Genomic DNA, 15,483 nt, shown 5'->3' on the forward strand with positions numbered 1-15,483 from the left:
TGCGAATGTTTGTTTTCAATGGAGAGTTGCATGCGCCAGAGTGACAAGGGTCATAAATTTGTATGTGGATGTACAGTTCTAGGCCAAAGTTGGAGTTGTGTATTCAGCTATCAACTGGTCTGTACTTCAGGTGTACAGTTTGCAGATTGGAAGTTAGGACCAGATTCACCAAGTGAACAGTGTTAAAACACTCTTTACACTGTGGGATGGGTTTTCTGGTTGCTGATGGTTGATTTTAAGATGGATAGTTGCTCATGATTTCAATACACGGTTGCCAGGTTTGATTGCCATGGTTTACAAGGCCGGTGTGTTATTGCTGGAGTACTACTGGTTGGAGTCGTCAGGCTCCCTGACTTGGTTGATTGCCTGTCATTACATGAAGGTTTGTCAGCTCCATACTGTGCTTGTGGGCTTCAGCAAAGTGGTAAACGTCTCAGACCTGCATCACTTCGGGGTTTCCTCCTACATTAAGCTGACACGCTGTGATATAACTCTCATACTGTTTAAAGTGGCATTAAACTCACTATCATTCAAAGGGAAGATTGAATTCATGTATAAAAGTGACAGCATTTAATATACCGGAGATCTTTATGTATCACTGATATACCAGCAATGAGGGAACCTGGGATGATCGTGAACATTGACTAATGTATGTTCCATAATTTTCATGCACAGGCTTTGTTCGTCTACTATAGAAATGTGACTTATGTTTAAGATTGATCATAAACTGTTGATAATACAGAGATCACAACATATTCGCAGACTTGCAATCTTTCTAATATTCTTAGGAGGGTGGGGTAGCCCACTGGGTAAAGTGACCCGTTGAAGCTGAAGCCTGGGACCCGTGGAGATTCCGGGACTGGGTGGTCAGGCTCGCTGACTTGGTTGATACATGTCATCGATCCCAATTGCGTGGATCAATGCTCATGTCAATCACTGGATTGTCTGGTCCTGACTCCATTATTTACAGACCGCTGTCTTATAGCTGGAATATTGCTGAGTGCGGCGTTAAACAACAAACCAACTGAAGCCTGGATACGATTTCCCCACCAAATATGTGAAGCCATTTCTTCTGCCATGATATCCCTGGAGTTTTGTATTGTAACGCTGTACTCCGTAATATTCCAGCAATTCGACTGCGATCTGTAAATAATCTAGTTGGACCAGACAATCCAGTGATTGACATCAGCATTGACCTATGCCATTACCATAACAAGCATCATGGTCACGTTAGTCGTCTCTTACGGCAAACATGGTACTGAATACTTATTCTAACCCGGATCTTCATGGGTGCTATGGTTGGAGTATTGCATAACTCCAGTTACACAGTACTCACTCACTGTTTGGACGAGGTGTGTAAATTATTGACACATCGATGGAGAATTAAATAATGGCAGTCTTTTAAGTAGTTCTCCAGGATGTCTGTCAGTGCTTTTATAACAGTTATCAGGCTTCGCGCAGTCCACAATGTGTCACATCTCCAATGAACTCCCGTTAATCCAGATAAACGAATAATCGATGTCGCGTAGTATATACGAGTATACTTTAAAAGATTGTAGACTAAATACGTATCGAAACTTCATTTAACAAGTAATGAAAAAAGCCCAAGACAATGTTGCGTTTAATGTGTTTTATCCCACTGCCAGATATTTACATGTTCACGAACTATTTAGTTCAGCTCCCTAGGGTACGTAGTAGTGGTGTAGAGGATGTCGCCCTCGGCGGTGATGTAGGTGGACACCATCTTGGACGCTGACGCCTCCACGTACACAAACCCTCCCTTGCTGGTGGGGTCGGCCCAGTGGAACTTGGATGTTCCCTCGGGCACGCTGGTCTTGTGAGCCTCGCTCGTGTCCATCTTGTCGGCACACCCAGACAGGATGAAGTCCAATGTCACACCGTCCTTCGTCTCCTGCAGGTGCTGCGATGGAGGAACATCAGGTCAGGACCACGTCAACAAGTTTGTTATCGCACAACTGGCATAACACAATGTCAACAATGGCAACGTACATTTCCAACTTTATGACCAGTGTACAACTATAAAGCGGGGCGTCGTCAGGAACTGGCGTGAAATAATGCCTGACTGCATATTACAACTGAGAGGCGCTTGGTCTGGAACTGGCGTGAAAGAATATGTTATTGTTAGCTCTTCAAACAGTTCAGCCAGTTCCTGAGCCACGTCCCTATTCCTTTAGCGTCATACTTCAAACCTGTATTATCTCCCACACATTTAAAGGGGACACGAGTGGCCTAGTCGGCTAAGGCGGAGCAATTCGCTGTGCAGAGTTGCATCCGTTGGGGACACCAGAAACCTATGATCGTTGGTTCGAATTCCGGTTCATCCAATTTATGTGCCTAGGTTTGTCAGCACCATACCCTTGCTCGTGGGTTTCATCAAAGTGATAAACGTCTGAGACCTGCATCACTTTAGGCTCTCCTTAGACATTAAGCTGACACGCCGTGAGTGAGTGAGTTGGGTTTAACGCCGCTTTTAACATTATTCCAGTTATATCACGGCGTGTCAGCTTAATGTGGGAGGAAAGCCCGAAGTGATGCAGGTCTCAGACGTTTACCACTTCGGTGAAACCCACGAGCACGGGTATGGTGCGGACAAACCTAGAAACATAATCGGGGCGAACCGGGATTCGAACCCACAATCATAGGTTTCTGGCGTGCCCAAGGGACGCAACTCTGCACAGCGAATCGCGGCGCCTTAGACGACTGGGCCACCCGTGCCCCCGACACGCCGTGAATTTACTTGAATACTGTTCAAAGCAGCGTTAAACCCAAATCACTGACTGACTCACTTAAATTGCGCGGTGTTGAATACTGTTAAAAATATATGTAGGATATATGCCCCGGTAGTGGCACTGGCTATTTCTATGTGTCCTAGTCAGTGCATCACACCTGGAGGTTGTGGTCATGCCCACACATGTGGCCGCTGGCTCGGTGCTTGTAGAGTAGGGGCTGCAGCATTGACACCAACGCCAGGGTAGGGCCGTGCTCGGCGATGGACAAAACCGGGTAGTGGCCAGCAGTGAAGAGATAGGTAGCTCTGTAACAGAGAAAATCGGATAATGGCCAGCAGTGAACAGATAGGTGGCTCTGTAACATAGTGAGAGAGTGAGTGAGTATGGTTTTACGCCGCTTTTAGCAATATTCCAGCAATATCACGGCGGGGGTACCAGGAATGGGCTTCACACATTGTACCCATGTCGGGAATCGAACCCGGGTCTTCGGCGTGACGAGCGAACGCTTTAACCTCTAGGCTACCCGACCGCCCCTCTGTAACATAGAGAAACCCGGATAATGGCCAGCAGTGAACAGATAGGGGGCTCTGTAACATAGAGAAAACCGGATAGTGGCCAGCAGTGAACAGATAGCTGGATATGTAACAGCGAAAACCGGATAGTGGCCAGCAGTGAACAGATAGGTGGCTCTGTAACAGAGAAAACCGGGTAGTGGCCAGCAGTGAACAGATAGGTGGCTCTGTAACAGAGAAAACTGGGTAGTGGCCAGCAGTGAACAGATAGGTGGCTCTGTAACAGAGAAAACCGGGTAGTGGCCAGCAGTGAACTGATAGGGGGCTCTGTAACAGAGAAAACCGGATAGTGGCTAGCAGTGAACAGATAGGTGGATATGTAACAGAGAAAAACGGGTAGCGCCCAGCATGCAGGTTTTTTTTTTTTGCTGTTCAACGCCGCATTCAGCAATAGTACAGCTACATGACGGCGGCCAGTAAAAAATCGAGTCGGGACAACACAATCCAGTGATTAACAATATCAGCATCAATCCACGCAATTGGGATCGATGACATGCATCTACCAAGTCAGCGAGCCTGATCACCCGATCCCGTTAGTCGCGTCTTACGGCAAGCATGGGTTGCTGAAGACCTGTTTCCTACCCATGTAATATATGTAGGATACCACTTTCTCAGTAAAGTACAAATTCTAGTACTTTTGGGGATGCGTCCAATCAGGGAGTGTTCAGAAGGTGTTATCCTAAATATAGCATGTGTTGAGTGGATACTGGAAACAATTCTTCCACGGAATCTCCAAAAAGAGGCACAGTTTGGATAGTTGTGACCAATTCAGCTTTGGATTTGGTCCCCAGTGTTATCAGACCGCATTCCTCTTCCTGCTATCTCACTCCAGTTGTCCTTGATAGTACACCTGCGTTCCAGCTCCGATGTCGGTGTCCTTGCTATCAGACTTGCTATCTAGCCCCAGTGTCCTTGATCTAGTCTTCCACTGTAGCCCGGGTCACTGTACTTACTCTCTTACTCAGTGACAACACTCCGAACTAGACATTCGCTCTAGACTATCTAGACTGCTGGACTAGCGTCACCCATCTCTTCATAATGTGAACATCATATGTTGCTTGGTGCAGATGTATCCAAGTCATGCCTACAGTATCAGCAGCTGTAGCTGACCCCCACCCCATCTACTCCCTCCCCATCGCCTTCGTGCTGAGTCAGACCGCCTCGGTGGACTTGTTGATGGAGAGCGTCTTCCCGGAGAGTGAAGGATCGGTGGCTCGATCCCCGGCCGCGTCATATCAAAAGACGTTTGCAGTTTGTTTGTTTGTTTGCTAACTGCCGCACGCAGCAATATTCCAGCTATATGACGGCGGTCTGTAAATAATCGAGTCTGGACCAGACAATCCAGTGATTGACATCATGAGCATCGATCCGCGCAAATAGGATACGATGACATGCAACAACCAAGTCAGCGAGCCTGACCACCCGATCCCGTTAGTCGCCTCTTACGACAAGCATAGTTGCCTTTTACGACAAGAATTGGTTGCTGAAGTCCTATACTACTCCGGATCTTCACGGGTCAGGTGATCTGTTGCCCCGCCTGGCGCTCGGCATTAAACGGATAAAACAAAGACTCATCTGTATTGTGTGTCTGAGTGGTGTGTATATGTTAAACTGTGGCTTGGGATCTAAACGCGGTTGCGCTATGAAACCGGCCTTAACATGGACTAGTACTGGACAAGCAGCAACGCACATTGCACCTCGCTTTTGAAGTGCAATATTGTTGAGCATGATGTTAAGGCCAATTTCACCTCACCTCACCTCGTATTAAGACACTTAATATAACCATACACTCATTTAACACTCATCCAAGATACTCTGTGATAAGCTACTGATAAGCTAGATGGACATTGGGACTTCACTCTCAAAATAGAATCTATGTCAGCGAATAGATCAGGGTATTTGATACGAAAATGGGCATAGCATATCCCGGCTAACGGATGATGTTCCACTACACGTGACATACTTGCTGGAACGCAGCTGTTCGTCAATCCAGACCCACTGAGAGGCAGCGGCCTTCACGTCCTCGGGTCCTTCCGGGTGAAGTATGACGTCGTCGGCCTGGCCGCAGAGCACCACGGTGTCGATCATGACGAAGTCGATGGTGGCGTTGCTGTTGGGGATGTTGAAGCTCAGGGGGTAGTAGAAGTCGGGGAACCGCCTGTGGGGGACAACATGCGAGGGGTTTATGTCAGTTTGCAATATTGACTATTTTAAAGTCACATCGGGAAACACGGGGAAAGTCAACCATGGTGCTGTTCGCCAAAAGCTTTAATCCCGAGAGGAATCGCGTTGCCCTGTACGCGCCGCGATTGACCGTGGCGTGCCAGAATCTTACAATCGTGGGTTCGAATCCCAAAATTCGACCTGATAATGATCCCTACTTTATATAGAGGGGAATGTCCGAGTAACTCTCCATTCCTTAAAAATAATGGAGCAGAGTCCACGCAGAGTTACGAGGATATTCCCCTACTTAAAACTCATCCCTACTTTTACACTTTGACAAAATATTCTGTAGTTGAAAATATTTGAAAAAATTCAAATGATGCTTCAAAAAAATGTACAGTTGGCAAGCAACTCTCCATTCCTGAAAAGTAATGGAGTGTTCAAACAATAGAATGACGTCACAGATGTGTTTTAACAGTAACATACCCGTGGTCGTTGGTTTCACCAAAGGCGGCAACGTCCTACATCACTAGGGCTTCACTACCTCATCAAGGGGTCACGCCCTGTTATAACTGAAATACTGTTCAAAGCGGCGGCCACCCTCACACAGTCCCCTGTCACTGACAAAGTTGGTTGGTTGGTTGGTTTGTTGTTTAACGCCGCACTCAGCAATATTCCAGCTATATGACGGCGGTCTGTAAATAATCGAGTTTGGACCAGACAATCCAGTGATTAATATCATGAGCATCGATCCATGCAATTGGGATCGATGACATGCATCAACCAAGTTAGCGAGCCTGACCACCCGATCCCGTTAGTCGCCTTTTACAACAAGCATTGTCACCTTTTACGGCAAGCATGGGTTGCTGAAGACCTATCCTATCCCGGAATCTTCACGGGTCCACTGACAAAGATTGGATCAGACATATACCTGCTAAAGTATTGAAGTAACTTTGTACGTCCTTAATATTGAACTCTCCTGACTGACGTGACTTTGGGCGTTTGGCTAACCCAGTGGTTAAAGCGTTCGCCCGTCACGCCGAAGGCCTGAGTTCGATTCCCTAGGGACCCCGTCGTGATATTGCTGAAATATTGCTAAAAGCGGCTTGAACACCCACTCACTCACTGACGTCATGTGGGGCGGTAAAGTAGCCCAGTGGTTGAAGCGTTCGCTCGTCACGCCGTGTTCGATTCCCCAGGAACCCCGTCCTGACATTGATGAAATATTGCTAAACGCGGCGCAAACCCCAACTCACTCACTCACTGACGTGACGTACCATTTATTTGACATCTTGGTGTACATGATCTCGGCGGAGACGTTGCCGCGATGGTCGTGGTTGCCGGCCACGATGTACCACGGCACCTGCAGGGATGGGGCTGTGTACACGTCCTCGAAGGTGTTCTAGGGGAACAGGAAGCAGATAAGTGAATGGGATTTGTTTTTGTTCTTACAGCAGCTATATCATGCTATGTCGGAGAATATCACAGATGCGCTTTTAACCATCTTCGGGGGAACGGGTGGCACAGTCGTGTAAGGCGCCGCGATTCGCTGTGCAGAGTTGCGACCCTTGGACACGCCAGAAACCTATGATTGTGGGTTCGAATCCCGGTTCGCCTCGATTATGTTTCTAGGTTTGTCAGCACCATACCCGTGCTCGTGGGTTTCACCGAAGTGGTAAACGTCTGAGACCTGCATCAGTTGGGCTTTCCTCCCACATTAAGCTGACACGCCGTGATATAACTGGAATACTGTTAAAAGCGGCGTTAAACCCAACTCACTCACTCACTTTAACCATCTTCCCGAGGCAAGGGAGATAACTGGCCACAGTCAGTTAACTCCCTTGCCTCGGGAAGATGGTCATTAAACGTAGAGAATTTAACCCATGATGGCAAACACACCACATTACGTTTCCGACCGTGACATATGTTTCGTGAAATAATTTCCCTGGCGATATTTGGCAGAGGGTTAGCTGCTGGTGTGGTTTGAGTTTCTTCCGGTAGACATTTATGTGAAACAGATAACAGAGTGAGTGTTGTATTGGGTTCTGGCGTGCCCAAGGGACGCAACTCTGCACAGCGAATTGCGGCGCCTTAGACCACTGGGCCACCCGTGCCCCCGGCTATTTAGAGAGTACAGGACATTACAAAATGGTATTTCACACACAAAGTGTAATCATATACAGACTGAGATACTGAAGCAGTACAAATCGGGAACCCCCAAACCGTCCACTTTTCTATCTCCGTGTCTTACTTGAAACCGCGCGTCCTCCACGTCTTTAATACCGTAGTCGTAGAAGTTGTCGCCGAGTTCCATGACGAAGTGGATGCCGCCCACCTTCTTGGCCCACATGGCCATACGGTCGGCCGTGCCAAGCTCGAGCGGGGTGGTGTAGGGGAAGGTGTCCGCCCCTCCATTGTCGCCGATCACGATGAAACGCAGTGTGTCGTCTGACGCCAGGCACCCTAAAGGGGAGGTGGTCAAAGGTGGACAAGTCGGCTATATGTCAGCTGATGCGTGGCAGGTAGCAGTGCTGGATCTGGTTTTGAAACAGATACACCATATCCTGGTGTCGAACCAGGGCCGATAACTGCTAACCCCTTATTCATCCCTCCTTGTCGATGTTTTGGGGATCGCCCTGGTATACTTACTTAATCCCCTCACTGTCACAGTGAAGGAAAGAAATGCCTACGTGTTGGATATCAAACAACTCTGATGACAGTTTTTTTTATCAATGCATTCCCGCCGTTCACATCTATATCATCACCACTTGAAAGTAGTTCATTTAACGTTAGTCGCCTTTTACGACAAGCATAGTCACCTTTTACGGCAAGCATGGGTTGCTGAAGACCTATTCTACCCCGGAATCTTCACGGGTCCACTGACAAAGATTGGATCAGACATATACCTGCTAAAGTATTGAAATAACTTTCTACGTCCTTAATACTGAACTCTCCTGACTGACGTGACTTTGGGCGTTTGGCTAACCCAGTGGTTAAAGCGTTCGCCCGTCACGCCGAAGGCCTGAGTTCGATTCCCTAGGGACTGCGTCGTGATATTTCTGAAATATTGCTAAAAGCGGCATGAACACCAACTCACTCACTGACGTCATGTGGGGCGGTAAGGTAGCCCATTGGTTGAAGCGTTCGCTCTGATGACAGTTTTTTTTTTATCAATGCTTTCCTGCCATTCACATCTATATCATCACCACTTGAAAGTAGTTCATTTAACGATCTGTCAATGTAGCAGATTTAGTCACTGATGTATTGTTAAGTATTATTAATTATTAATGTAATGTTTGTTTACCGTCGCAACCAATACTCCAGCCATATGACGGCGGTCTGTAAATAATCGAGTCTGGACTAGACAATCCAGTGATTGATATTATGATATCCCCTCATTTGGGGTCGATGACATGCTTCAACCAAGTCAGCAATCCTGACCACCCGATCCCGTTAGACGCCTCTTTACGACAAGCATGGGTTGCTGAAGATCTATGCTACCGCGGGTCCTCACGGGTCGACCATGTTGTGTCTAGGACTTCCATGCAGTCTTGGACTTCTATGCAGTTCCTAATATGTATAGTGTGTCTCGCCCTGTCGCCATCATGTGTTACATGTACCGCTATGCTTCAATTGTCAACGATGGTGAATTCTACGTGAAATTAGTTTCATTCGAAACAAATATTGCTGGTGTTATTGTATTGTGGAAAACATTTCCTACAAAAACTGTTCCCCGGTGGAATATAGTACAATGGAACAGTGTCACTTCAGGAATAGATACTAGTTGACACAATAACGTTACACCACCGTCATAACATGTCTGGATTATTGCTGAGTTTGGCGTCAAACAAACAAACAAACAAAAAAACAAACAAAAAAAACAAACAAAAAAACGAAGCAAGAAGGCAGTTACCGAAACTGAATTCTCCATTAAAATCTAGACTTAATCTACCACAGCATCGCGCATAGACAAGCAAGTGCACTGATTTGCTGCATGATACGAGGAAATCGTCAATAGCATTGCCTCTACCGTAGTTATGTAACTTTCTTTAAGTGCAATCATCTTGAACACGGCGTAAAACCCCATTTCACCACATCCACGTCACCTCGTCTTTTAAAAGTTCCGAGCACTCTCACACATAAAAGGACAAAAAAGAATTCCTGCATATATTATCCTTGTGATTATTTACCTGTCGTTGCCAGCGCAAGGAGAACGAGGGAGAGAGTCACCGTTGCCATGTTGTCCTTCTGCTTGTCTAATCTTATCTGAACATCATCACAACGCTCACTGCGGCCAATGTACGTGCACTTCTTACCGCCAGGTGGCGCCAGTGACTTTCCGCGTGATCACCAGATATAATGAACTGTAACAAACTATCAATAACGATGTGTGTGTGTGTGTGTGTGTGTGTGTGTGTGTGTGTGTGTGAGAGAGTGCGGCCTTACGAATATATGGATGATTGAACTAGATTCGACGAAACTAAATTACCACCCGTTGAATCATTCTATAGTAACTTAACAGAATCTAAAATAACTGATGCTGATTATGAACATGCTCTTAATGTTTGGGATAAATTAGGTTGTCAGAATTTAGGCGATTATCATGATCTGAAATTGAAAACTGATGTACATGTTTAAAACAATATGGCTTGGATCCGGCATGGTACTCTTCCAGTCCCGGACTCTTGCGTGATGCATTTTTGAAGAAGACCGGTGTAGAACTAAATTACTCACTGATTATGATATTCACTTGTTTGTTGAGAAAGGATTAAGAGGTGGTAAATCAATGACAGCAAAATGATATTCTGAGGCCAATAAAATGGATTCGAACAAACCCACTACACAAGTATTATATAACGACGTGCATGTATGTGTGTGTGTGTTTGGGTGGCTGTTTGTACTAGTCCGGACTGATGCCGATTTATAGTGCTAGCTCACTGAGATACTATGCCGCAGTTTAACATGAATACCCCACTCAGACAGAGTATACTGACTCCGAGCCGACCAGTCCTTGTTTTAGCCCCTTAATGCCGAGTGCCAGACAGGGTAACAACAAGTACCATCTTTTAACGTCTTTTGGTATGACGCGGCCGGGATCGAACCCGGGACCTTCCGCTCTCCGGGCGGACGCTCTCCCACTAGACCACGGTGGCGGTCCAGAAGCATTGATAGGTGATGGTAGGTGGTGGGCCAGGATCCCCATCATCTATAGTACTACATGTGGTACGTCGTGGTGATCAACATACAAGAATAAATGTTTTTTTCGTATTTCATTCTTTTAAGATGTCAGCAAATTTATGTGTTCATATTTATTTTTGACTTGACCTGATGGCAGTTAATATTCCGTGTTAAGAGCTGTCAATCATTCGGAAAGCTAAAGTATTTGAGTCTTCGGAACAAAGGTTGTATCGATCCTGATATTCATGTACCAGGTGAGCTACAGTGCTGTGTCCAAGTGTGCTCCACACGCATTTTGTTAGCGACCGTTTGGACAACAAAGTAGCGTTTGTTTATGCAACTGCACTTAGCGACTTTGGGTTTAACACAAAGGGTCGCTATAAACATAAGAGGGGTGACAGATAAGTTCTGAGCCTCAAATAGAAAGACGTGTGAAATAGTGAAATCTTTTGTTGTGGATATATCATGTTGAGGTACACATGAATCAGTTGAACAGAATAGGTCTTCAGCAACCCATGCTTGCCATAAAAGACGACTATGCTTGTCCTAAGACCGACTGACGGGATCGGGTGGTCAGGCTCGCTGACTTGGTTGATGCATGTCATCGTATCCCAATTGCGTGGATCGATATTCACGATGTCAATCATGAACTGTCTGTTCCAGACTCGATTATTAAAAGACTGCCGTCATATAGCTCGACGTTAAACAACAAACAAACAAATCAACAATAGGGAAATTTGTTTTGTTGTGAAACGTTAGTAAAACTGACAAACTTGAGGAATAGGGCAGTGATGACCTGCTTGTAGAAAATCAGCTCAACGCCTACAAACATCCATGGACGAATGAGTACAACACAAGGGAATGATGCCCCTTCTTGTTCCACTGCACAGAGGCGGGCAGCAGACCGTGGCAGGGAGAACCTTGAAAACGATCCCTGTCTTGGAAGGTCTGTTAATACATGATATGTTGATGAACGACCTGCGAATGACTGAGCGTCATATATTTACCTCAGTAGACATTGGCAAGGAGAGAATGCGTTCCATTATCCCTGAAACTTTGACATTGAAGACAGTATCAGCTCGTTATGTTCCAAAGCTTCTAACATCTGATATAAATGCACCAGACACAGCATGTCCCGTGATAATCTAGCTCTGACTGAAGCTCAGCCAGAAAGTTTTTGCATGACACCATGGATGAAACAGGGTTCACCACTTCCAAACATCTATCGAAACAGTGAAAACGTTTGACATCACCACCACCAAACTGTCCCATCTACGTGTTCTGGGATGCCGAGGGTGATTCTCGCAAGATCGTCAAAATCTGCTGATGTCAAAATCTGCTGATGCTGAAATGTCAACTGAAATCATTCGGCTGCCTTTCATTCAGTTACACTACTCCAGTTCTGTGGAAATCCCTGTCACATGATATTCGGCTCTTGCCAAAACTAGCCTCTTTCAAGTCCCATTTAAAGACCTTCCTCTTCCAAAAACATTTTCACTGCCAGATTTCCCTTCCTGTTCCTTGTGTGTACATAAAATATATAATATCAACTTGCAGATACTCAGTGTCTTCATAGTTATAATATAAGTACCCTTAATTTATTTATTTATTATTTATTATTCATTTATTGATTGTTAAACTATCTTCCAAAAGGCGAGACAATAAACGAAGCATAACCTGTTGAACGTTTAAAGCAATTACCATCGTTGGCGCTAGTGTATCAGAGTGACAGGGGATCATGATGGAAACATGTCATTGTAATGTCTTTAGATCAAGTCTTTCTATGTGAGGCTCAGAAAATATCAATCACTCGTGGTATGACGTCACACACTGCGACACTTAAATACTGTACCAATCCTGCCAATAAGCACATGCTTGCTCCACCAACCACATAATACCAAGCACAAGGTTGCTCCATCAACTACATAATGCCAAGCACAAGGCTGCTCCACCAACTACATAATGCCAAGCACAAGGTTGCTCCATCAACTACATAATGCCAAGCACAAGGCTGCTCCACCAACTCCATAATGCCAAGCACAAGGCTGCTCCACCAACTACATAATGCCAGGCACAAGGCTGCTCCACCAACTACATAATGCCAGGCACAAGGCTGCTCCACCAACTACATAATGCCAGGCACAAGGCTGCTCCACCAACTACATAATGCCAAGCACAAGGTTGCTCCACCAACTACATAATGCCAGGCACAAGGTTGCTCCACCAACCACATAATGCCAAGCACAAGGCTGCTCCATCAACTACATAATGCCAAGCACAAGGCTGCTCCACCAACCACATAATACCAAGCACAAGGCTGCTCCACCAACTACATAATGCCAAGCACAAGGCTGCCCCACCAACTACATAATGCCAAGCACAAGGCTGCTCCATCAACTACATAATGCCAAGCACAAGGCTGCTCCATCAACTACATAATGCCAAGCACATGGCTGCTCCACCAACCACATAATACCAAGCACAAGGTTGCTCCATCAACTACATAATGCCAAGCACATGGTTGCTCCACCAACTACATAATGCCAAGCACAAGGCTGCCCCACCAACCACATAATGCCAAGCACAAGGCTGCCCCACCAACCACATAATGCCAAGCACAAGGCTGCTCCACCAACTACATAATGCCAAGCACAAGGCTGCTCCATCAACTACATAATGCCAAGCACAAGGCTGCTCCACCAACCACATAATACCAAGCACAAGGTTGCTCCATCAACTACATAATGCCAAGCACAAGGCTGCTCCACCAACTACATAATGCCAAGCACATGGTTGCTCCACCAACCACATAATGCCAAGCACATGGTTGCTCCACCAACTACATAATGCCAAGCACAAGGCTGCTCCACCAACCACATAATACCAAGCACAAGGTTGCTCCATCAACTACATAATGCCAAGCACAAGGCTGCTCCACCAACTACATAATGCCAAGCACATGGTTGCTCCACCAACCACATAATGCCAAGCACATGGTTGCTCCACCAACTACATAATGCCAAGCACAAGGCTGCTCCATCAACTACATAATGCCAAGCACAAGGCTGCTCCACCAACTACATAATGCCAAGCACAAGGCTGCTCCACCAACTACATAATGCCAAGCACAAGGCTGCTCCACCAACTACATAATGCCAAGCACAAGGCTGCTCCATCAACTACATAATGCCAAGCACAAGGTTGCTCCACCAACTACATAATGCCAAGCACCTGTACTATGAAATGGATGACAACACTTTATTCATAATACAATATGGACCCGTGAAAATCCGAGGCAGAAGAGGTCTTCAGCAACCCATGCTTGCCGTAAAAGACGACTATGCTTGACGTAAAAGCGACTAACGGCATCGGGTGGTCAGGTGCGCTGATTTGGTTGATGCCAGTCATTGTATCCCATTGGCGTCGATCGATGCCCATGATGTCAATCACTGATTTGTCTGGTCTAGACTCGATTATTTACAGACCGCCGTCATATAGCAGGAATAGTGCCGCGTTAAACAACAAACAAACAATGCCAAGACCCCCAAATACACTTTGTCATGCATTGTCATACCAATGGATCATGGCTAGTTGTAAAGTATTCAAAATTGGACGACATCTTGCTGCTGCGATAAACTTCACGCCTCGGTAGATCCAGTGACCCATATCCTCTCTTGAGGAAGCTTCTACATTTCTCTACACCGTGGAAGCAGGTGGTAATTCATTAACAACAAGAATGAAGAAATGGTGTTAACATTGATATTGTTATTGCCAGTTATTTCTGTTTTTATGATGAAATTGTTTGGTGCGCTGTTTCATTTCTCCTTAAAATTGAAGTGTCAATTATGTCGCATTATGTGTAACCCTTACTGCAAGGAGCGCGAGGATTTGCATTTAATGTGCAACACGAATGGCAATTTGAAGCCGGAGATATGTTTTTGGTTCATAAGAAACACACCTTGATCGAGACATTTCTTGTGCGAAGGGAAATATGAAATATCCCTCACCGTGTGATGTAATAAAGTGTCATATGTGATAAAATCCACGATGTTTGACTTGTTTGTTTGTTATTTTCATGTTTAGATTTTCTCCATACCATACGTATGTGAACTGATGACCCATTGTTTGTTGTCCGGACGTCCATAATTTTTCCTATAATCTCACTAATTTTACCTATTATCTCACCAATTTTACCTATAATCTCACCAATTTTACATATAATCTCACCAATTTTACATATAATCTCATCAATGTTTCCTATAATCTCACTAATTTTACCTATTATCTCACCAATTTTACCTATAATCTCACCAATTTTACCTATAATCTCACAAATTTTACATATAATCTCACCAATGTTTCCTATAATCTCACCAATTTTACCTGCATCATAAATCTTGTCATGCAGTTATGATGTAGGATTCGAACCCCCAACCAACATGACATGCCGCAGCAAACTGCGGCGCCTTGTATAAACTGGCCCAGCATGTGTTTTCGTGTATACTTATGATGCCAGCATGTTGAGTTGTGTAAGTAACAATATCATAAACCCTGTTATGCCAGAAGGGGAATGGTGACACCGACGATGAAGACAATACAAAATATATCATGTCCAGGAATATACAATTTTATTCTTAAAAAAGTATCGAAAAAACGATATACAATAAGTAGGTAAAATTAGGCCCAGCCATACCACACTGCACACTATGTGCACGCACGGAGTCACAGTCTCTATCTAAAGGCCCCTTTTACACTGGGCTACCACCTTTGTTCCACCTTTGAGCGATCAAAAACTGGCCAGGACGCCAGAAAATCACGTT

At 45.4% G+C, this 15,483-nt stretch overlaps 1 protein-coding gene across 1 annotated transcript; it reads right to left on the reverse strand.

The window, feature by feature from the left end:
* Positions 1-1,615: 1,615 nt before the first annotated feature.
* LOC139479932 (tartrate-resistant acid phosphatase type 5-like) lies at positions 1,616-9,756 on the reverse strand. Its single transcript, XM_071262868.1, has 6 exons — positions 9,676-9,756; positions 7,737-7,948; positions 6,763-6,887; positions 5,286-5,480; positions 2,908-3,055; positions 1,616-1,921 (listed from the first exon to the last, which is right to left on the reverse strand). The coding sequence occupies exons 1-6, from the start codon at positions 9,722-9,724 to the stop codon at positions 1,670-1,672; spliced, it is 981 nt and encodes a 326-aa protein (XP_071118969.1). The 5' UTR covers positions 9,725-9,756; the 3' UTR covers positions 1,616-1,669.
* Between the last annotated feature and the right edge of the window lie 5,727 nt (positions 9,757-15,483).

This window comes from Haliotis cracherodii, unplaced genomic scaffold, assembly GCF_022045235.1.
Source record: "Haliotis cracherodii isolate W230 unplaced genomic scaffold, xgHalCrac1.p SCAF_4, whole genome shotgun sequence".
In the NCBI taxonomy this organism is placed as follows: domain Eukaryota; kingdom Metazoa; phylum Mollusca; class Gastropoda; order Lepetellida; family Haliotidae; genus Haliotis; species Haliotis cracherodii.